Source organism: Amblyraja radiata, chromosome 17 (genome assembly GCF_010909765.2).
Source record: "Amblyraja radiata isolate CabotCenter1 chromosome 17, sAmbRad1.1.pri, whole genome shotgun sequence".
Taxonomy (NCBI): domain Eukaryota; kingdom Metazoa; phylum Chordata; class Chondrichthyes; order Rajiformes; family Rajidae; genus Amblyraja; species Amblyraja radiata.
The window spans coordinates 32,753,425-32,776,472 of NC_045972.1; the positions used below are offsets into that span (position 1 = coordinate 32,753,425).

Genomic DNA, 23,048 nt, shown 5'->3' on the forward strand with positions numbered 1-23,048 from the left:
CTTAATTTTTAAGAAAGTTATGGGCTTTTGACTGTTCACAATCACAGCTTTTTTGTTATGTCCATAGAAAATCAATAGGGAACAAGATGCTAATTTCCCAGTATGAAAATGGCCATAACTTTTTAAATACTTGAGATATGAAAGTGAATTATGTGTCAAATTAAACTTATTTTTATGCTTTATCTGATGGGATAAATTGCAGACTTGATTTTTAAAATCTCAAAATTTTGTAACATTGCTACACTTACGTTCACTATAACCAGCACCTGTAAAGAAACAAAGTGTATTAATAAGTAACGGCAGGTGATGATTTATACCATGGATAGTCAGAAAATGCCGGAATAACTCAGCAGGTTAGACAGCACCTCTGGAGAAAACAGATAGTTTTGGACGGGAAGTTTCTCGGGTAGGGTTCAGACCCAAATGGTTACCTGTCCATTTTCTCCAGAGATGCTGCCTGACCCACCGAGTTACTCCACCATTGTGTGTCTATCACCAGTAATGAGACTCCCAACTTTGCCACATAAAATATCAGGGGTAGTTTGATGAGAATAATAATAATAATAATAATAAATTTTATTTATGGGCGCCTTTCAAGAGTCTCAAGGACACCTTACAAAAATTTTGCAGGTAGAGGAAAAACATGTAAGGGGAATGAAATAAATAGTAGAGACATGACTAGTACACAAAGTAAAGACAGAATTCAATACAAAACACAATATGAGGCAATTAATGCACAGATGAAAAGGGAGGGGGACGTGGGGCTAAGGATAGGCAGAGGTGAAGAGATGGGTCTTGAGGCGGGACTGGAAGATGGTGAGGGACACGGAATTGCGGATCAGTTGGGGGAGGGAGTTCCAGAGCCTGGGAGCTGCCCTGGAGAAGGCTCTGTCCCCAAAACTGCGGAGGTTGGACTTGTGGATGGAGAGGAGACCGGCTGATGTGGATCTGAGGGACCGTGAGGGTTGGTAGGGGGAGAGGAGGTCGGGGGGGGGGGGCAGATGGTGGAGGGCTTTGTAGGTGAGGATCAGGATCCGGTGGGAGATGGGAAGCCAGTGAAGTTGTTTGAGGACTGGAGTGATGTGGTGCCAGGATTTGGTGTGGGTGATGAGTCGGGCGGCTGCGTTCTGGACCAGTTGGAGTCGGTTGATGTAGGTGGAGCTGATGCCAAGGAGAAGTGAGTTGCAGTAGTCCTAGATGACTAGATCTAGAAGGTATCAGCAAATGCAAGATAATTTTCAGCTGAAAGCACCAATCGAATTCAAGGGGGATAAAAAAAGCTCTATAGTTGAGTCACTTGAGAAGGTAAATTTGAAGTCTGGGGAAAGAGCAGAGGAATAGGTCAGAAACAAACCGCTGGAGGAACTCAACACTCCACTGAGGAGGGAAATGGACATCAGTCAGAAGAAGGGTTTCGGCCCGAAACTTTGCCTATTTCCTTCGCTCCATAGATGCTGCTGCACCTGCTGAGTTTCTCCAGCTTTTTTGTGTACCTACGGAAATGGACATAATGTTTTGGGCCAGCAAGGGCCCTTCTTCCGTAAGTGCCTTGACATGAAGCATATTCTGTCCATTTTCCAGACACAGCCTGGCCTGTCAAGCTCCTGTAGTAGTATGTTTATTGCTCAAACCTCCAGCATCTGCAGTCTGGTAGGGTTGTACTAGTAGCATCACCTGCAGCCTTTTGTCTCCAAAGGAGCTGGTACTGGCATATAATTAATGGATTAAAAAAGGCCATTCTATTAATTCTAATGCCTCAGTGCCAAGGAGTATGGTACTGTGTGGAGTTTGCAAATTCACCCACTGATTGCATACAGTTCCATTCAAACCCCAAAGATAATATGTTAATTGCCTATTGTACACATTTTACTTGGGTGTAGTTAAGTGGCAAAATAATCAAAGGGGAGTTGGTGAGCCTGTGGGAGAAAGGTTGCTGGCATGCAGGGAAATGAGGCGAATAGCACTGATGGGATTGCTCTGCTGGAATTGGTGTGGGCTAATGGGCCAAATGGACAACTCCTTGGTCATAAAATACCAGTTAGGATCACATGTGACTTGGGGGTGTGCTGGTAAAAGCACCAGGGTATATTATTGGAGTGTGTCATTAACCAAAGATAGAGGGATGACTATGGTGGTTTTGGCCCAGTGATGTTGAGATATACTATTGCTGGAACTGTACTCATTTCAATAAGTCTTGGGATTTGCAGGTGGTGCAAAAGTGTCAATGTGTCTGGAGTAGGCTAGTATGCATAAATACATACTTCTGACTTGCCATTTTGTCCATGGTGTGCAGCTGGTGAATGTGTCGCTACATCAATAATGCTCATTTAATCTCTCAGGTGAAGGGTCTTTAACCGTATGTAGACTCACTCGCCGCCATAGATGCTGCCTTTTTGGTTTATATTTTGGATTTAAATGTGCAGATTTTTTAAATTGTCAGAATATTGTCAGGGCTTGTGACCTCTATTGTGTCTGAAACAGTTTCTTAATAGCTGGCGCAGTGGTGCAGCTTGTAGAGCTGCTGCCTCACAGCACCACCCAGGCTGTCTATGTTTTCCCTGTGACCATGAAGGTTTCCTCTGGGTGCTCTGGCTTTCCAAAGATGTGATGGTTTGTAAGCTAATTGTCCTCTAAATTGTCCCTAGTGTGTAGGGAGAGGGTGCGAAAGTGGGGTAACATAGAACTAGTGTGAACAAAATATCAATGTCAATGTGGGCTCGGTGGGTCGAAGGGCACATTTCCAGGCTCTCTCTAACCTAAACTGTGGAGAAAGTTAAATTGGCTGATGATTCTAGGAGATTAGAACAAGGCCAAAACAAATCTTTGCCCGAGCACTTCTAGCTAAAAATGGCTATATATCAACATTGTCTTTTTCACTCATGCTAACTAACATCTCAGACAATTTGTGATGCTGCCTCCTCCTCTAATCACAACCAAATGTGTGAAGATTACTGCATGCAACCTTTCACTTTACATATTTGTAGTAGTTGGATGTCTTCATATATAGGACAAATGTATTAAAAGGTGGCATTGTTAAAATTTAATATATATCAACTTTAAAGCTTTTATTATTACGAGTTAGGGATGCTTTTCGTTCTTTAGAAAAATTAAGATGATATCTAAAAAAAAAAAAATTAATGGCTGCAACACATAATTCCTGTATATTTTCTACTCTTGAGACTTCTTACTAATCCAGAAATAAACATCTAAAGATTCCTCAATGTAGTGAACCCAACTACAAAACTATTACAAATCCATTGTAGCCACCAGCAGTCTGCAGGAGTTTCTGTCCAGGCTTGAAGTACTTAGAACTATTATTTTGGAGTTATTAGTTTCCCTCACTTGAGGCAAGCATTAGCTGCTTTACTTTGCTGTTTCTGTACAATCTACAATCTCCTTCAGCACCACCAAGAATGCAACACTAACAAGTGATTAATGAGACGTCCAAAGAAAGAAAAGTAGAATTAAAGAAAATTAGTAGTATTGTACTTTAAAAAAGAGCAATATTTGGTTCAACAGCAACTGTAGATTCCTCAGTGGCTTTCTAGAATCATCCTGAAAAGGATCAAGTCACCAGGTCGCCTAAAGCAACTGCTCAAGAATAAGGGTGCTGTATTAACAGAATAGCAAAAAAATTTAAAATGACAACTTGTAAGAGGGGAAAGTACCACAGCTTTTGATAGGCCCAAAGAACCACAAAGTAGCAGTTTAATAATGAATAGTCAGTATACAATATAACTAATACTGAAGACGGTGGCACAGACATACCAATGTCAGCCAACTCATCTTTATGAACTTTCAGAATCTTGCTCGAGCTTAACAATCAATTTTTTTTAATGTCTTTGCAAGAGGACAGGAAAAATATTTAAAGTCAAAAGACCCTGAAGGCCACTATACAACCTGACAATCAGATCAAGAGTCTGAAATAAGCACAGCTAAGTAGGGTAATGAAAATAACTTTTGACAGATGCAAAATCAAGTAGAAGCCAACTATATTTTCACCCACACAATACAGGCACCTAATACCCAGTGGTTGTGGTGAAATTGTGCTCCACAGGCTTTAATTACAAGTTTAGCACAGATATTGTTGATACTTTGCACCCATCAGACATGACATCTTATTCTGCCATGTACAAAGCAGCAATTTATTGCACCCAAGCAACGTACTAATTTTGGGCATCATCTTCAGGGAACAAAGGTTAAAATTAAAAACATAAGATTTATATGGTAGATACTAAAATAAAAAAAGGTACCCATAATGCTACTTTTAAAGGCCCCAAATGAATCAGCAGTTTTATACATAATTTTGTTATGTGGATGCTTTCATTACAAAAAACTCAAAGGTTGAATCACCACCTTGCACAAAATTTGTCCTAGTACGAGTGGGAGGGTGTTGAGGTATTATGGAGAGGTGGGCAGGGAGCAAGGAATGGGGGAGGGGGAAGAAAGAAAGAGTTGAGAAAAGAGGACATTAGAACAAATTCAGCCAACAGATTTAGGAAAGTTTTAAGTTCATTTTTGCAAACCTGAATGGCCTGCCGGCCTTGCTGTGCATCTGCTAATAACTGTAAGGTTATTTCTTTGGAGTCCTGTACAGCATCTTGGAGGTAGACAAAGCTGTGTCCTACATGACGGCTCATTGTGCATTCTCGACAAATCGGCACAGCACAGGTATCACAATACAGACGCATCACCTGAAATAGAAGAAAGCTAGTGTTGATCATCATTTCAAATTAGACAAGACAATAGGTGCAGGTGTAGGTCATTCGGCCCTTCGCACCGCCATTCAATGTGATCATGGCTGATCCCCAATCAGTACCCCGTTCCTGCCTTCTCCCCATATCCCCTGACTCCGCTATTTTTAAGAGCCCTATCTAGCTCAATACAATACAATTTTATTGTCATTTGAGCCCCAGTGAGACTCAAACGAAAGCATCCAGAGAACGTGCCTCCACCGTGAATTCCACAGACTCACCACTGAGAAAAAGTGTTTCCTCGTCTCCGTTCTAAATGGCTTACTCCTTATTCTTAAAACAAGCATAAAAATTATTGGCAAAACTGCCCTGCAAAGAAACCCCTTTATTACGCTTAATCATCTCGCAATTCAACAATAAAAATATTTTAAATGGTCGATCACCCAAAAAAAGCACAGGAATTGTAACTGAATATTTGCGGATATGCTTCCCACAAGACTGCTCCAACATGCAATAAGATTGTGGCTGATCTCACCATTCGTTTCAACTCCACATTCCTTCCTGACCCCCCCCCCCCCCCCCCACCCCTCCCTAAATTTAAAGAATTCAAGGAAACCATCTCAGCCTTGACGATACTCACTGACCTAGCACCTAGGAAGAGAATTCCAAAGATTCACAACATTCAAACGGAGCACATATCTCAGCCTTAAATGGCCATTTGGTGGTCCCCCACTGTCAAGCCTCCAGAATATTAAACGAATAGAAAATGCTTGAAATAATTAGCAAATCTGACACATGTGGGAAAAACAGAACTAACATTACAGGCTAACGATTCTTCTAAACCTCAGAGGTTATAAGCTTATTTTACTCAATCTTTACTCACTTGGACAAGCACGCCATCCCAAGAATCAATCTAATATACCTTTTCTACACAGTATACTTCAGTAAATAGACTAATACGTCACACAGTACTAAAGGCATGGTCTCACCCATACAAACAACCACAGCAAGATACACATTTTGCAACTTCAATCTTATAATAAAGGCTAATTAATGTTCCATTTAACTTCCTAATTACCTGCTGTATCTGCATGTTTCCTTTCAAATAATATTCTGCTTTAATATTCTTCCTTCATAACCTTACATAGTATACTCAATTTGCCATCAAGTCACTTGGATTTATTCCTTTGCAGATTTTTGAAAACTCCTCAGTTTGCATTCTTACTTTTACAGTCAATGAACACAGTTATTTCAAAGTTATCAGTACACTAAAGCCTCCAGCAATGAACCAGGTGGCATTCTACTAACAATTTGCTAATCATAAAATTATCCATTTATCCTTATCTGCTGGTTTTGTTAGTTAATCCTCTGCATAGGGTAATACGAGATCGACAATATCATAAAACCTAATTGTGGACTACATTTTGTGGCATTTTATGGAATGTCTTTCAGTAAACTAAATATACCACATCCATCCACTCCCTTAATTCAACCTGCTCATTAAACCTTCAAGGAATTTTAATAAATGTATTGAAAACAATATCCCTTTCCATAGGAACGTCACAATTTTGCCAACATTTTAGGTTATCTATTTGTAAGTCCCTGCTTTGCATTTCAATTCTTGCTTAACTAGCATTACATTTGGATTCCTGAGCCCTTATAGAATCATTAGGTTGAAACATTTAAATCAATACATTTACCCATCTCTGCAGTCTAAATCCCAGGCATTTTGCAGTGCACACTTAAATATCTTTAAGGCAGCAATCACATTTTATATTATGGGATACATATTATGGAAAACACCGATGTAAATAGTACAAGAAAAATGTCGCTATTGCAGTGCAGATTGGGTGTCAATAGGTACGCAATTGAAGCTAATTTAGAAATTAACAGCTGCCAAATCTATTTTCTAACAAAGGCAAATTACGATTCACAATGTTAATTCTCAACCTAAAGACATGTACGCAGATGCACATCATAACCAATTTGAATTAACAGCTTTGAAATTTTGCTCCCATGGTCTGTACCAAAAATACTGCAAAATTCTCACGTGATTCTTAAATGAACATGTGTCTATTTTCTTTTCAGCATGCTCAAAGATGCATCGACAACGCGCCCGCAGATTTAACAACATATATTACCGCATGCAGAATAGCTTAAAAGATAGATCCTGCCATGCAAGACAGTCTGCTGATACATTTGTAGAGAAACTGGACATGGCCTGCCAAACATCTAGAAACAAGGAATTGTAGATGTTGCTTTACAAAAAAGGCAGAGTGCTGGATGAACTCAGCGACAAGTAGAATCTCTGGAGAACATGCATGCACTGCCCTCCATAATGTTTGGTACAAAGACCCATCATTTATTTACTTGCCTCTGTGCTCCATAATTTGAGATTTGTAATAGAAAAAAAAATCCACATGTGGTTAAAGTGCACATTGTCAGATTTTATTAACGGCCATTTTTTTACATTTTGGTTTCACCATGTAGAAATTACAGCTGTGTTTATACATAGTCACCCCATTTCAGGGCATCATAATGTTTGGGACACATGGCTTCACAGGCGCTTGTAATTGCTCAGGTGTGTTTAATTGCCTCCTTAATGCAGGTATAAGAGAGCTCTCGGTACCTCGTCTAACCTCCATTCTTTCCATCACCTTTGGAAACTTTTATTGCCGTTTATCAATTTGAGGACCAAAGTTGGGCCAGTGAAAGTCGAAGAAGCCATTATGAGACTGAGAAATAAGAATAAAACTGTTAGACACATCAGCCAAACAGCCTTACCAAAATCAACTGTTAGACACATCATTAAGAAGAAAGAGCACTGGTGAGCTTAGGGACTGACAGGCCAAGGAAGACCTCAGCTGAAGACAGAAGAATTCGCTCTATAATAAAGAAAAATCCCAACACCTGTCCGACTGATCAGAAACACTCTTCAGGAGTGGATTTGTCAATGATCACTGCCCGCAGAAGACTCCATGAACAGAAATACAGAGGGTACACTGCAAGATGCAAACCACTGGTTAGCCGCAAAAATAGGATGGCCAATTACAGTTTGCCAAGAAGTGCTTAAAAGAGCAACCACAGTTCTGGAAAAAGGTCTTGTGGACAGATGAGACAAAGCTTAACTTATATCAGAGTGACGGCAAGAGCAAAGTATGGTGGAGAGAAGGAACTGCCCAAGATCCAAAACATACCATCTCATCTGTGAAACACGGTGGTGAGGGTCTTATGGCCTAGGCATGTATGGCTGCTGAAGGTACTGGCTCACTTATTTTCATTGATGATTCTTCTGCTGATAGTAGTAGCATATTGAATTCTGAAGTGTATTTCTTGAGTGGCCAAGTCAATCACCCGATCTGAACACAATTGAGCATGCCTTTTATATGCTGAAGAGAAAACTGAAGGGGACTAGCCCCCAAAACAAGCATAAGCTAAAGATGGCTGCAATACAGGCCTGACCAGAGAAGACACCCAGCAACTGGTTATGTCCATGAAACGCAGAATTCAAACAGCCAATGCCTGCAAAGAATATGCAACAAAATACTAAACATGGCTACTTTCATTTACAAGACATTGCTGTGTGCCAAACATTATGGTGCCACCATGAAATTGGGGGGAGGGAACTATGTATAAACTCTGCTGTAATTTCTACATGGTGAAACCAAAAAGTATAATAATGGCCTTTATTAAAATCTGACAATATGCACATGAACCACATGTGATTTTTTCTATCACAAATCTGAAATTGTGGAGTTCAGAGGCAAATAAATAAATGATGGGTCTTTGTCCCAAACATTATGGAGGGCACTGTAGGTGACATTTTGGGTCGGAACCCTTCTTCAGACTGGTGGCAGGAATCAGAAGGGGAGTAGTGAGAGGGTCTCACAGAATTCCTACAGCAGGAATCAGAGAGGAGCAGTTCGAGATTTCTGTGTATCCATATTCCTCAGGGGTGCTGCCTGACCAGTTACTCCAGCAGTCATTTATTAAAAAATCCCAGATATCTGCCGGGTGAACCTTTCTGCTGTGCTCCCACCTAAATTGCCTCATTTGCTGTCCATATCATGAAAGCACCATTTAACAGCTCACAATAAACCTCAAAAGCAAGACATAACAGCATTTTTATCTTCTCTGAAGGACAATGTTGAAAACAAGACCTAATTGGAAATTTGATAACTATACAGAAGTGTAATACATAGGTTACTGGAAGATACAAACATCTCCATGACTGTGAATCTTATGTTTACACATTTCAAATTAACTACCCCCAAGTTTTCCATTTGAAGATTTTAAAATAGACACTTCAATATCAATTTAATTTTAAAGAGTAGCAAAGGTTTTAAATTAACAGCCATTTAAAAAATGGCAATTCTGTCTGCATTAACTGACTGCCAAGATGGAATCCTCTGATAATACTTGATTCATTCACAAATGGGTTCAGTCAATTATAAATGCTACAGTGCTTCTGTCTATTAGGGAAAACAAAACTTCCTTTAACACACAGCACTGGATTTGTTGACATTCAACAGAATTAGACAAAAGAAAATTGTTATCCATCCCCATTGTATTAATATGCTACAACTACAAAAAATGAAATCTATCCAACCAAGTCTGGTTCTGAGAGATTTACATAGCTGAGAATAAAAGAGACCCTTCTCTTCCAGGGCACAAACTACTAATGAATAGGACTGACGCATTTCTACATTTCATCCAAGCATTTTTTTTCATTCAGTATGGACTATAAGGTTTGTGATCACAAGCTTCCTGTAGTCTGCTCCTGACTGCCAAGCGACACCACATATTCTTCAGTTGCCAAATGCAACCTTGAATTTGCCATTCTATACGCTTCCATATAACAGGAACCACAAAAACAAGTCCAAAACAGAAATGTTTAAAATTGTTTAAAATGTCTCTTCCAGAATATTTCGAAGCTCTCAATTATCTACTGCCTAGAGGTAAAGTATTTTGACTGGCTCACAAAACCAATTTTGATAAAAAAATCATTCACCTATTCACCAAAGGCATTAACACAAAAGCCATGAAAATCACACTTTAGTGGCATTTTGTGGCCATTTATTCAGAGATTTAAGACATGAAGCATGGCTACCAATTAACCACAGCAAACAGTATCCAATTTCCCAAGAATTAGTTTAGAGGCTTAATTTTAAAATTGATCTTGGAGGGGGAATAAATAACATCAATAGTAGATCAAGAAGATTATTTTCACTCCTTCATTCAAAGCATGGCAGTAAAGAAAATTTTCAGTAATGAAAATGTTCATATTGAATGAAAACGATAGTTGTGCAAAAATTCAACAGCTCCTCTGGTGTTTATAGTAGTATCATTTAATAAAATGGAACTGAATAAAATACTTTGGTTTTGAAATTTATGCAACAGTAAACTAGGGAAGATGTGAAAGTCAAGTGTTTGGAATGGGATTTAGCAAGGACATATACAAATACACAAGTAACTACAGATGTTGGTTTACAAAAAGTGTGCTAGAAGAACTTGGTGGATCAGGCAGCATCTCTGGAGGACATGGATAGGCAACATTTTGGGTCAGGACATTTCTGCTGACTGTAGAAGGGGAATGAAAATTGGAAAAGAGGTGGGGGCAGGTCAAAGATAGCCAAGTGATAGGTGAACACAGATGAGGGGCGTTTGATTGGCAGATGGGTAGACAGGCGAGAAATGAAAAGATGCCAAAAGGCAGTCAAATAAAGAGAGAAAAGGTGCAAAATGTTAAGCCAGAAGGCATACAAGTGAAAGGGGAAAGGAGGATGGGATAGTGGGATAAATTAGCATGCAGCCAGGTGTGGTACATGGAAGAGAGAGAAAGGAAAAAAGGGTGAGAGGGATGAGTTGCCTAAATCGGGAGAATCCAATGTTAATACCGTTGGATTGTAAACTAACCAAGCAGAATACAACATGCTCATTCTCCAGCTTGGGCAAGGCCACATTCTGGCAATGGAGGTGGCCCACCACTGAAAGGTCGGTGTGGGAATATGATTTAATAAAGGGTTGATGGGAAAGAGATAGTCTCAAAAAATCATGCTATCTGCATTTTATCACATGCTTGGCATACTAAACATGTTATTATAAACTAGTTTTAAATTGATCGGATTAGAAACATTTTCAAGGACAGATGGCCACATTACCTTACGGTAATGAGACAATAGTCTATTACAGTACGCAAAATATTTGACCCGACCTGTTAATATCAGGCTTGATATAAAACATACGTCCAACAAGACAAAAGAAAACAAAAAAAAAAAGAAAAAGACAGACGGACTGCAGGCGAGCCGTAGCTGCTTGGGCAGTGCCACCACTTCTGGATTAACACGGGGCATCAAAATTATCAAGAGGCATCTATATGAAGGCGTTCAAAATTAACACTTTGTATTAATGATTTAATTTGGTGTTAATACCTGACCTTGCACATACCAAACACGTCTAGAGATTTCTTACAAAGATTAATGTAAACAGATGCTCGATGGTTGGTGCTGTTTCGGTGGCTGAAATGTTTGTTTTTGTGCTGTATCTCTGACTAACTCAAAGGCATTGTTGTTGTATACTCAGTTATAATAATGCCAAAAAAATGGACACAAAATGCTGGAATAACTCAACGGAACAGGCAGCATCTCTGGAGAGAAGAAATGAATGACTTTTCAGGACATCACCCATTCCTTCTCTCTAGAGATGATGCATTTCCAGCTGAGTTATGCCAGTATTTTGTGTCCATCTTCGGTGTAAACTAGCATCTGCAGTTCCTTCCTACACAATAATGCCAAAATGCTGTCAGTACGCCTTGGCAGCACTCAGAGTCAGAAGACAATAGATTTAAATTCCACTCCAGAGATTAGAGCACAAAACCAAAAAGTTGACCATTCAGCAAGGTACCAAGGAAGTGCTACATTTTTAAAGATGTAATCCGTTCAATTAAGCTTCTTGTCTTGAATCTTTGGTTATTAATTTTGGTTTAGGTCATGTCTGCTTTCTTGGCTTTTACTTACTGACTGGCAACAATTTGTTAATTTTGATTATTAAAAATGGCACAAATGTACTTCATTGGTTGCGAGCTGTAGTCGCAAATGTAATATCCGCTGGTAATGCTATTAGTTTAGTTTAGAGATACAGCATGGAAACAGGCCCTTCGGCCCACCAAGTCCACGCCGACTAGCAATACCAGCACACTAGCACTATCCAACACATTAGAATCTTTACCAAAGCCAACTAACCTACAAATCCTTGGAATGTGGGAGGAAACCCAAGCACCTGGAGAAAACCCATGGTCACAGAGAGAAAGTACAAACTCAGTAAATAGTAAGTATTCCCACATAATTGTTGTCTGCTTCTTATATCAGTGCACTAGAGTGGTAAGTAAATTCCTCCAATCAAGAAATGAGACAGAGTGAGAATGGACATGAAATAACTTATCAAAGTTATCACATTGGAGGAGGGTTTGATTGTGGTTTTTTTTGTACTAATCACCTATTAGGGAAATGTAAACCACAGATCTGGTGTCCTACGTTCTCTAGATACGTCCATTGTTCCACCCAAATTCGAACGATCTGCTGCTGGGGTTTTGTTAGTAGTTTTGTTCTACAGAGAGTCTTTCAGTGCTCTGAACATTGCCTGTTATAACGTCCAGATGGTGGGACAGGAAAGTGCTCTTAAGGCAAATGGAGTGAACATGGGAGAGGGGAGGCAGCAAAACAAAGAAGCTGGTAAATAAAACAGAAATGTTGGAAAAATTCAAGGTCAGGCAGCATCTATGAAGCGAGAATCAGTTAACATCTCAGCTCTGAAAAAGACAACATGCAAGTCATGACAGCAGAGAAGATGAGGGAGCTTAGTGGGTGGGCAAACAGATTTCTTTCCACAGATGCAACCTGACTTGAGATTTTCCAACGTTTTATTATTTTCTTTCAGATTTCCAATTTTTGATTGATTTTCATTTACTTTGGGATGGTGTTGGTTTTGAAAAAGGGAGTTAAATTTCCGTATTTCCCCAGTGTAAAGTTTCAAAATACTTATATTTGTGAAAGTTCTTCCACAATTCTATTTCTTAAAACATGTTGGATAAAGTTCCCTGATATTCATCGGGCTTAGGAGGGAGAGGTAGATCAGCCAAGATTGAATGGCGGAGCAGACCCGATGCATTATCCAACATTTTGTACAATTTCAGTCGGTGTAGAAATGCACATTCGATGTTTTACATAATTGATGTACTTAGCACACTCGATTGGGTATTGACACGAATAGAGAACTGGTTGGCAGACAGGAAGCAAAGGGTAGGAATTAACATGTCGTTTTCAGAATGGTAGGCAGTGACTACTGGGGTGTCGCATGGTTCAGTGCTGAGACCCCAGTTATTTACAATATATATTAATGATTTAGACGAGGGAATTAAATGTAACATCTGCAAGTTTGCAGATGACAAAGCTGGGAAGCAGTGGGAGCCGCGAGGAGGATGCTATGAGGCTGCAGGGCGACTTGGATAGGTTGGGTGAGTGGGCAGATGCAGTATAATATCTAAATCCAAATTTAATTAGTTAAATATGTTATGACATCGGTTGGAAGCTGCATACCAAATCTCGTTGCGCTTATGTGCAATGACAATAAAATATATTATTATTATTATTATGTGGATAAATGTGAGGTTATCCACTTTGGTGGCAAGAACAGGAAGGCAAATTATTATCTGAATGGTGTCAGATTAGGAAAAGGGGAGGTGCAACGAGACCTGGGTGTGCTTGTCACTGAAAGTAAGTAAGCACTGAAAGGTGCAGCAGGCAGTGAAGAAAACTAATGGCACTCAATGTGAGAGGATTTAAGTTCAAGAGCAAGGAGGTCCTACTTCAGTTGTACAGGGCCCTGGTGAGACTGGACCTTGGTCTCCTAATTTGAGGAAGGACATTCTTGCTATTGAGTACAGTGTATGTTCACCAGGTTAATTCCTGGGATGGTGGGACTGACATGGATCGACTGGGCTTGTATTCACTGGAGTTTAGAAGAATGAGAGGGGATCTTATAGAAACTTATAACATTGTTAAGGGATTGGACAGGCTTGTTGCAGGAAAAATGTTCCCCATGTTGGGAGAGTCCAGAACCAGGAGTCATAATTTAAACATAAGGGGTAGGCCATTTAGGACCGAGATGAAGAAAAACCTTTTCACTCGGAGAGTTGTGAATCTGCAGAATTCTCTGCCACAGAAGGCAGTGGAGGCCAATTCACTGGACATTTTCAGGGGAGAGTTAGTTTTAGTACTTAGGGCTAACTAAATCAAGGGATATGGGGAAAAGCAGGAACAGGGTACTGATTTTGGATGATCAGCCATGATCATATTGAATGGCTCCAAGGGCTGAACAGTCTACTCCTGCAGGTACACAAAAATGCTGGAGAAACTCAGCGGGTGCAGCAGCATCTATGGAGCGAAGGAAATAGGTGACGTTTCGGGCCGAAACCCTTCTTCAGACTGATACCTGCACCTATTTTCTATGTTTCTATGATAGGCACTTATATTTTAAGGAGGCAAGATCTTTGAAAACGCAGGATCAAACAAGAACCCGTTTATAAGATTGTAATACAGTGGCTAACATAATATGCAAGCCACAGTAAACAATTAGTCACTTCGACGTCCGCCAGCCTACTGGCAACTTTCCAGATGTAAAATTTTACTGTATACCTTTCAAAACCACAACACTCTTGTCAACACGGAGTACCATGCAATAAAGCCATTGGCAAAGATAAGGTTTACAAGTGGCACTTCACAGCAAGTTGGTTTTGTGCCAGTAGTTATTTCTGCAACCACAAAAGGTGTTTTCCAAATAATTTGGTCACTCAAATTCTTCACATACAGAGTGATTCATAACAAGTTGAATATATCCACAAAGATACTAAATGGGAACAAAATGCAAAACTTCATTTGTATTCTGAAAAAATGTACGTGGAAGTTTCCTGGAAAATTACAATATTTGGTTTCAAGTAACAAAATTATGCCTGCCGTACTGGCAATTGGGGTTTGGCAATCGCAACAAGCCAGAATGGTATTAGTTAGTGATTCATTTGACTTTCACATTGCATCATTTCTTTAGACCAAGAGGAGCTGATGTAAACAACTGGATACAGGTTTTCCAAAAAATAGAATTCTTCCCAAAACAGCAGTCGAAACAAAGATGCTGATGACCATCTCGACTCAATCTCTCTGCAAGCCGTTCCACTCTTTGTTAAATTAACTCTTCCAGTCACAAGAGACTACAGCTCCAAAGGCAAGGCTAAACTTCTGAGGATCCTGAAAATAGCTTCCATTGCCTAATATTGGAACATCAAAAAAGTAGTGGATTTGATGCCATTATACCTGTGCTTCAGCTACTGCTTTGACATGAACAGGACAACTATATAACACATCAAAATGACCATGCCTTGTTTTGAACAAGAAATGCTTCAGCTTGCACTATTGCATTAACTGGAGCACTCAAAATGTTAACTTGCTGCCAAATTCTTAACAACTCTAAAAACCATGTTGCCATTCTGTCACCGTCAATGTCTTGCCCATGCATCTCAATGGTCGATTATCAAAGTGACCAAAGACACTGAAAGCAAGACAACCCACCTCCATTTTTCAGATCCACCTTACTTCAGTCCAACCTGCTAAAAACCTGAACACCATTGTCATTTGTAAACCCAATAGCTCCAATAAACATGATTTTCCACTTTCATTCATAATAACATTTTCTGCATTGTGTCCTATACCATTTTAATGACCTACATTATCCAAATGTACATTAATCATGATGCCATGCACATTAAAAAATATATTTTCAGGACAACATGCCTCCACACATTCAAAATGTACCCAGCCCATTACTACGTATCCTAAAGTTCTGATCCCGACATCCGGCATAGTATGCCCTTCACATCAGCAGGTTGATCGTTACACTTGAATTCACTCCATAATCTGAAGCAGCTAGTTTTGCCAATTTTGGGCCCACCTCAAATATAATTGGCAAAGCTATCGGTATAAAAAGATAACCAAGACATTCTACCCTCATCAAATTGCTGAAAACGTACTTTTCTTTTGTATAGCTCAGCAATACTGAAGACAACTGTGGCACCTTAAAAGCAATTTAAGGAATTGAAACATGAAGTGAGATTACAACTGCATTTATAAATAAGCCCATCGCACAAAATAGTCAAATACAACCATTTACAGAAAATCAATTTCTCCTTTTCCCACCTAGGATGCCTACAGTCATACCCCAAGCATAGAATTCAAAGCAAGGCATGCAAGGTCACATCCCCAGGAACACAAGGTCACACGTGACAAAAAAAAAGCATCATGCATTAATAACAAGCCGTAGAATGCATTAACATCAGCTGCTATTTTAATTGTTACTTATGCACTATTCATATAATTGCAGATGTAGAAAACAAGATGGGTTATATTCAACTCATTCTAAATAACTCTGTGCTTCATGTTAGTGACTATTACCAACAATGCTAGGAATTATTATTATATCAAAATAAACAACACCATGAAATAGAAGCAATGACAAAGAAAAATTATCTTTAAAGCTTCATTGTGAAAAATTACAACTTGTTTAAGGATTAAAAGGATAAAACAAATACCATGATTCAGATGATAGATTGAGGGACCAGAATAGAAACTGTTCCCTTACTCGCCTTAAATAAATGATTGCGGTAGCAGCACATTAACAATAATTGGGTATCAACTTCTCCAATAAAGTATAGATCAATTCATTTTCCTAATGCAATTAATTTACTACACTTATGTAGCCCGTTATTCAATAACAGTTCATAAACTGTATTAAATTGATAGTGAAGTGTTCAGACATCAAACCAGCATAGCCCTTACTTAAAATCTCCATCAATCCAGCATTTCAATTAATGTCTTCTAACACAATGATATAGCCAACTATCCTAGCAAACAACAATTATATTGGAAGACAAGTAATTGCAGATAAATTTTCACTTTAGGAATGAACATGTTATACTGTTGATTCTCAAAGGCCGATTCCAATATACACACAAATTTACTCCCGGCAAGTCAAATTAATTTTATTTGGGCTAGTTGCACTGAAAAAAGTTTATCCCAGCAGTCCAAATTCCAAACTAGATCTAAAATGCAAAGCTAGAACATGAAACATTAACCACTCATTATTTTGAATGGCCAATACATAAACAATTATTTCTGCAAAATTAAGATTTACAAAATTAGAGTAAATTTGCAGTTAGATCCATCTTCAATTTATACAGAACAAACCAGCTAAATTAGCAACAGTCTCCAGAATGAATTAAAGACCATAATTAACCTTCTGAAGAAAACTGTGACGTTTCGGGTCGAGACCCTTCAGATTCTGAAGAAGGGTCTCGACCCGAAACATCACCCATTCCTTCTCTCCAGAGATGCTGCCTGTCCTCCTGAGTTACTCCAGCATTTTGTGTCTACCTTCAATTTAAACCAGCATCTGCAGTTCTTTCTTACATAATAAACCTTCTTGCAGCTAGTTAGCTACCGGGGAATTATATATATTTTTTAATGATTTGTGAATTTTGAGATGAAGTTTGCACTCCGAGTGATGATTGATCACACACAAGGGACAAGAATCTTCCCATTTTAGCCACTTATTGTCAACATCATTTACATCATGGTTGAAAAAATAAAAATAAAAGCAGTTTCTGCTCGTCTTACAAATATTCAACACAACCAGTCCCAACTTCAGTGTAGAATTAGCAAATTAACTTTTTTAATAAAAAACTCTCCTGCCCATTGTTCATGGGATCCCAGCTCAAAGTTGAACCAGATTAACCAGGCAGATCCTTAGGATCGAGATAGCTGGTTTCAGTCCAGTAACCATGGATCCTTTATTCTCTACCACATGCGCAACAAGAGATGTTTGACAGGCAGGCAGATGGCTACCCCAATTCTTCCATTAGAATTCCATGTGTTCCTAATAAAATGGATTCAAGTCTCAGTTCAATCCCAAATGCTCATTCTATACGTAATTATGGGACAAGGATTCCCTTGTGTGAAGGGCAGATGTTGCACTTCTTCCCAAGGAGGATTTCAGAATTTATTTCAACCTTTTCTGCCCATCTGGTCATTTGTAGCCATGACAAGGGTCAGAATAACGTGCGCTTCTGAAGTATGGTGTCATTTGCTATTCCTAATGGATTTGGAGGATTTTGTACTGGCAATGCTCATGGTATCTCTCCAGTGCTTCAAGGTCCCCACTACAGATATCGCATCTCAGAAATTACAGGAGCCCCCACTACACCACGAACTACTGTACTCTAACCAAACTAGATGCAAGTCATTCAATATCTTTGGAGCAAGATAAAGCTTTAGGGTGACTTACAAGATCTTGCCATTAACCAATAATAAATTGCCATGGGGTACATGATCAGAAAGATAAAAGGCAACCAGTGGGAAGTATTGAGCGTATAATGGGGTTTAATCTTATGTTTAAGAAAGAACTGCAGATGCTGGAAAAAGGTAGACAAAAATGCTGGATAAACTCAACGGGTGAGGCAGCATCTATGGAGCGAAGGAATAGGTGATATTTCAGGTTGAGACCCTTCTTCAGACTGATGTGGGGTGGGAAGAAGAAAGGAAGAGGCGGAGACAGTAGGCTGTGGTAGAGCTGGGAAGGGGTGGGGAAGGAGGGAGAAAGCAAGGACTACCTGCAATTGGAGGTCAATGTTCATACCGCTGGGGTGTAAACTACCCAAGCGGAATATAAGGTGCTGCTCCACCAATTTGCGATGGGACTCACTCTGGCCATGGAGGCCCAGGGCACAAAAGGTCGGATTCAGAATGGGAGTCGGGAGTTGAAATGCTGAGCCACCTGGAGATCAGGTTGGTTAATGCGAACTGTGCGGAGGTGTTGGGCGAAGCGATCGCCAAGCCTGCGCTTGGTATCACTGATGTAGAGCAGTTGACACCTAGAGCAGCAGATGCAATAGATGAGGTTGGAGGAGGTGCAGGATGGAGTCGAGGGGGGAGGTAAAGCGACAAGTGTACCATTTCCTGCGGTTGCAATGGGAAAGTACCAGGGGAGGGGGTGGTTTGGGTGGGAAGGGACGAATTGACCAAGGAGTTACAGAGCGAGCGGTCTCTGTGGGTGGAAAGTCGAAAGGGGAGGAGATGGGAAGATGTGGCCAGTGGTGGGATCCCATTGGAGGCGGCAATTTTAAAAATTTAATTATTAATTTTATTTTATTAGAAGCAATTGTACAGAGATAAAACATTCGGCATCTAAAATTATACAATTATTGTACAGCTTCATTTTTAACCTTATAACCTAAATCATGAAAATGAAAAAAGAGAAAACAAGAAAGAAAAGGAGTAGAAAGTGAAGAGATAGATTGAAGAACAAAAAATAACCCCTTAAACTACCAAAGCAGTGACATGGAAAGGTAAAGGAATATTTTTAAAAAAAGAAGAAAAGTGGATACACCTTGCCCCTCGTCCCCCCCCGCCCGCCTCGCCCAACCCAACATCGGATTTAAATTTGTGTTGCACCATACTATTGTTGTAAGAATTCAGTAAAGGGTGTCCATGTCTTAAGAAATTGATCTGGTTTTTCTGCCAAGACAAGGCTAATGTTTTCCAAATGTAGTGTCTCAGACATATCTGTGATCCACATCTTCACTGCAGGGACTGTTGTCTGTTTCCAAAATATGAGTATTAATTTTTTCGCCATTATTAGGCTATAGTTAAGGAAACGTCTTTGAAATATTGTTAGCTTAGAACAGGCCTCTGACATACCCAGTGTGATCAGTTTTATATCGGGATCCAATTTAGTTTTAAGTATTTTAGAAAATATATCAAAAATTCCCCTCCAGAAGTTTTGTAATTTTGTGCAGGAAACAAAAGAATGGGTTACAGTCGCTTCTTGGAGGAGACAGTTATCGCAGATAGGGGACATTTGGGAAGATCTTGTTCAATTTAGACTTTGAATAATAGAGTCTATGCAGTATTTTAAATTGTATTAGGGAGTGCCTAACATTAAGAGAACAGTAATGCATATATAAAACAGTTTCCTCCCAACTATCCTTTGAAATTGTTAAACCCAATTCGTCTTCCCATGCTCGCCTAATTATTTCCGACGATGGGATATGTACATTTAAAAGGGTATTGTAGAAATAGGATATTAACTTATTTGTATCCGCCTTTCTGTTCATGCATTTGTCGAATATATCAGGGCCCATGGAGTGACAATCTTGCGTGTGTATTTTCACATAGATAGATAGATAGATAGATAGATAAATACTTTATTAATCCCCTTATCCAGGGGAAATTCTGATGTCCTTGCAGCACACTAATAAAAATACAACACAGTATTCATAAAGAAATTCAACACCAAAACATCCCCCCACAGTGATTCCCACTGTGGGGGAAGGCACAAAGTCCAGTCCCCATCCTCTTGTCCACCCATAGTCGGGCCTATTGAGGCCTCCACAGTCGCCGCCACAGCGCCCAATGTTCTCGCCTGGTGATGGTACTCCGGCGTCGGGAGAACCCCCAGCGGCTTGGGGTGCCAGGAACGGCCGCCTTCCCACCGGAGCCTGCGGCTTCCAAGCCAACAGACCGCGCCAGACGGAGCTCCGCACACTGGCGATCTCGGCGAGATGTAAGTTCAACGTCGCAGCTGGCTGCTCCGCAGAACCGCGGCTCCACGATGTTTTCCTCGGCGGTACCAAGCACACTGGAGTCCCAGCGCGGCGACCCAGGAAAGGCATCGCCCGCTCCGCAATAGCGCTCCAGCGCTGCACTGCCGCCAAAGCCGATGTTCTGCACCGCCGCCGCCAACGCCGACGTTCTGCGCCGCCGCCAAAGCCGATGTTCTGGCCAGGTCCCCTCAGGGAAACGTCGCTCCAGGACCCGCTGGTAGGCCGCGAGGACAGGTCGAAGACGCTGCTCGGTGTAAGGCAACCCCTCCGACCAGGTAGGGACTTAGAAAAGCAGTTTCCCCCTTCCCCCCCACCACCCCCCACACATAAAAGATTTAGACCCCCTGACTGTACACTTAACGAACTAAAAATAATAAAAAAGAAGGGGAAAAAACGGACAGCTGCAGGACAGGCAGCCGTTCAGGACAGCGCCTCCTCCGGATACATAGTCTTGTATTTGAAGATATCTAAAGAAATGACTACCGTTCAAATGATATTTTAAGAGGTAGCAAAAATGTCGGAGGATTATCCTTTGGGCAAAAATGTTGGAGGATTAATCTTATAATTGAAATGAGGACTGTCATGCTAATCTGGCAACTTGATGCAAATGTATGGCATGCTGTCCATTTAAATTTATTAAATTACAAAAACTATACAGAAATACCCCATGACCCACCCTGCCATTACAGTTAGGACTTAGGACATGGCGATGTATATAATATAGAAATGACTAAAAATGCTTATCTGAGCACAAAGCTCATGACAAGGTCAACACAAATGAAGTGTAATTGACGCAAACATCAACCCTTTTCCACTCCATAGATGCTGCCTGACCAAGTAGTTATTGCATTTTCTGTTCCACTTTCCCCAATCACTTTCATCAATAATTAGAAAGGGGAGAAATAGTGGCTGGTAGAAAGGCTGCTACCAGAACAAGTTTGATAAGAACAAGATAATTGACTCAACTATTCTAAAAGTTTCTACATGGAGATAAGGAAAATTTGTAGCTAGCTACAAAATGCCACAACAGATATACCTCACCAGTTGCACGTGTTGACATTTATCACCCAATACCTCATTATAGTTAAGTATCTACAAGTTCTTTCCTCCACAAAAATAAGGACATCAAATCAGCCAGGTGCTGTCCAAACACATACAACCCTAAATCAGGATTCAAGAAAGATGATTAAAAAACAGCTGCTCTTTAATTGTATCACCATTTCCACATATTATTTGCTGATGAAAGGGCATTAGCATGAATGGTTAGCTCTTGCTCCCTCCACAATTGCTGCCTGACCTGCTAAATGTTTCTAGCATATGTTTGCTAGAAACATGGAATTTAACTACACAAACTAAATTTCTTCTTACGTGCAGACCAGTATGAAAATGCATGTTAGAATTATTTTTATTGGTTAACTCACTAGACATGAGGCTGACAAAGGGTAGAGGTGTTGTTGCCAACGTGTTGATTGTGGAATTTCTGTTATTTATTTGGATTTCTAACTCAGGAGATGGCTGCATTCAGCCTTTCCAAACAACAAAATTTACCCACAACCCCCCCGGTAACTTTATATTAACGATTTAGACGAGGGAATTAAATGTGACATCGTCAGAAAGGTTTGCGCACTATAATGAGGATAAATGTCAGGTTATCCATTTTGGTGGCAAGAACAAGGCAAAGTATTATCTGAATAGTGTCAGATTAGGAAAAGGGGAGGTGCAACAAGACCTGGGTGTGCTTGCACATCAGTCACTGAAAGTAAGCATGCAGGTACAGCAGGCAGTGAAGAAAGCTAATGGCATGTTGGCCTTCATTGCGAGAGGATTTAAGTTTAGAAGCAAGGAGGCCCTACTGCAGTTGTACAGGGCCTTGGTGAGACCGCACCAACAGTATTGTGTCCAATTTTGGTCTTCTAATTTGAGGAAGGACATTATTGCTATTGAGGGAATGCAGCAGGTTAATTCCCAGGATGGTAGACAAAAGTGCTGGAGAAACTCAGCGGGTGCAGCAGCATCTATGGAGCGAAGAAAATAGGCAACGTTTCGGGCCTAAACCCTTCTTCAGTCTGAAGAAGGGGTTTGGCCCAAAACGTTGCCTATATCCTTCGCTCCATAGATGCTGCTGCACCCGCTGAGTTTCTCCAGCACTTTTGTCCACCTTCGATTTTCCAGTATCTGCAGTTCCCTCTTAAACACTTTGTCTAATTCCCAGGATGGCAGGACTGCCATATGATGAAAGAATAGGTCGACTGGGCTTGCATTCACAGGAATTTAGAAGGATGAGTGAGGAACTTATAGAAACATAAAACTCATAAAGGATTGGACAAGCTAGACGCAGGAAAAAAAATTCCTGATGTTGAGGGAGTCCAGAACCAGGAGGTCACAGGTTAAGAAGAAGGGGTAGGCCATTCAGGACGGAGATGCGGAAAAAACTTCTCCACGCAGACTTGTGAATCTGGGGAATTCTCTGTCAGAAGGCAGGGGAGGCCAATTCACTGGATGTTTTCAAAGGTGTTAGATTTAGCTCTTAGGGCTAAAGGAATCATGGGATATGGGAGGGGAAAAAAAACAGGGACAGGAACTGATTTTAGATGATCGGCCATGCACGTATTTTTTTAATGTTTCTATCTGGAGTGTTCCACAACCTTAAA

At 40.3% G+C, this 23,048-nt stretch overlaps 1 protein-coding gene across 1 annotated transcript in view; it reads right to left on the bottom strand.

Moving 5' to 3' along the window:
* LOC116982686 (E3 ubiquitin-protein ligase TRIM71-like) overlaps positions 1-23,048 on the bottom strand; it is a 46,338-nt gene that overhangs the window by 16,149 nt on the left and 7,141 nt on the right. The window contains exon 2 of the mRNA XM_033036044.1: positions 4,527-4,694. Within this exon, the coding sequence (XP_032891935.1) occupies positions 4,527-4,694 (168 nt within the window). The remainder of the gene's footprint in view (positions 1-4,526; positions 4,695-23,048) is intronic.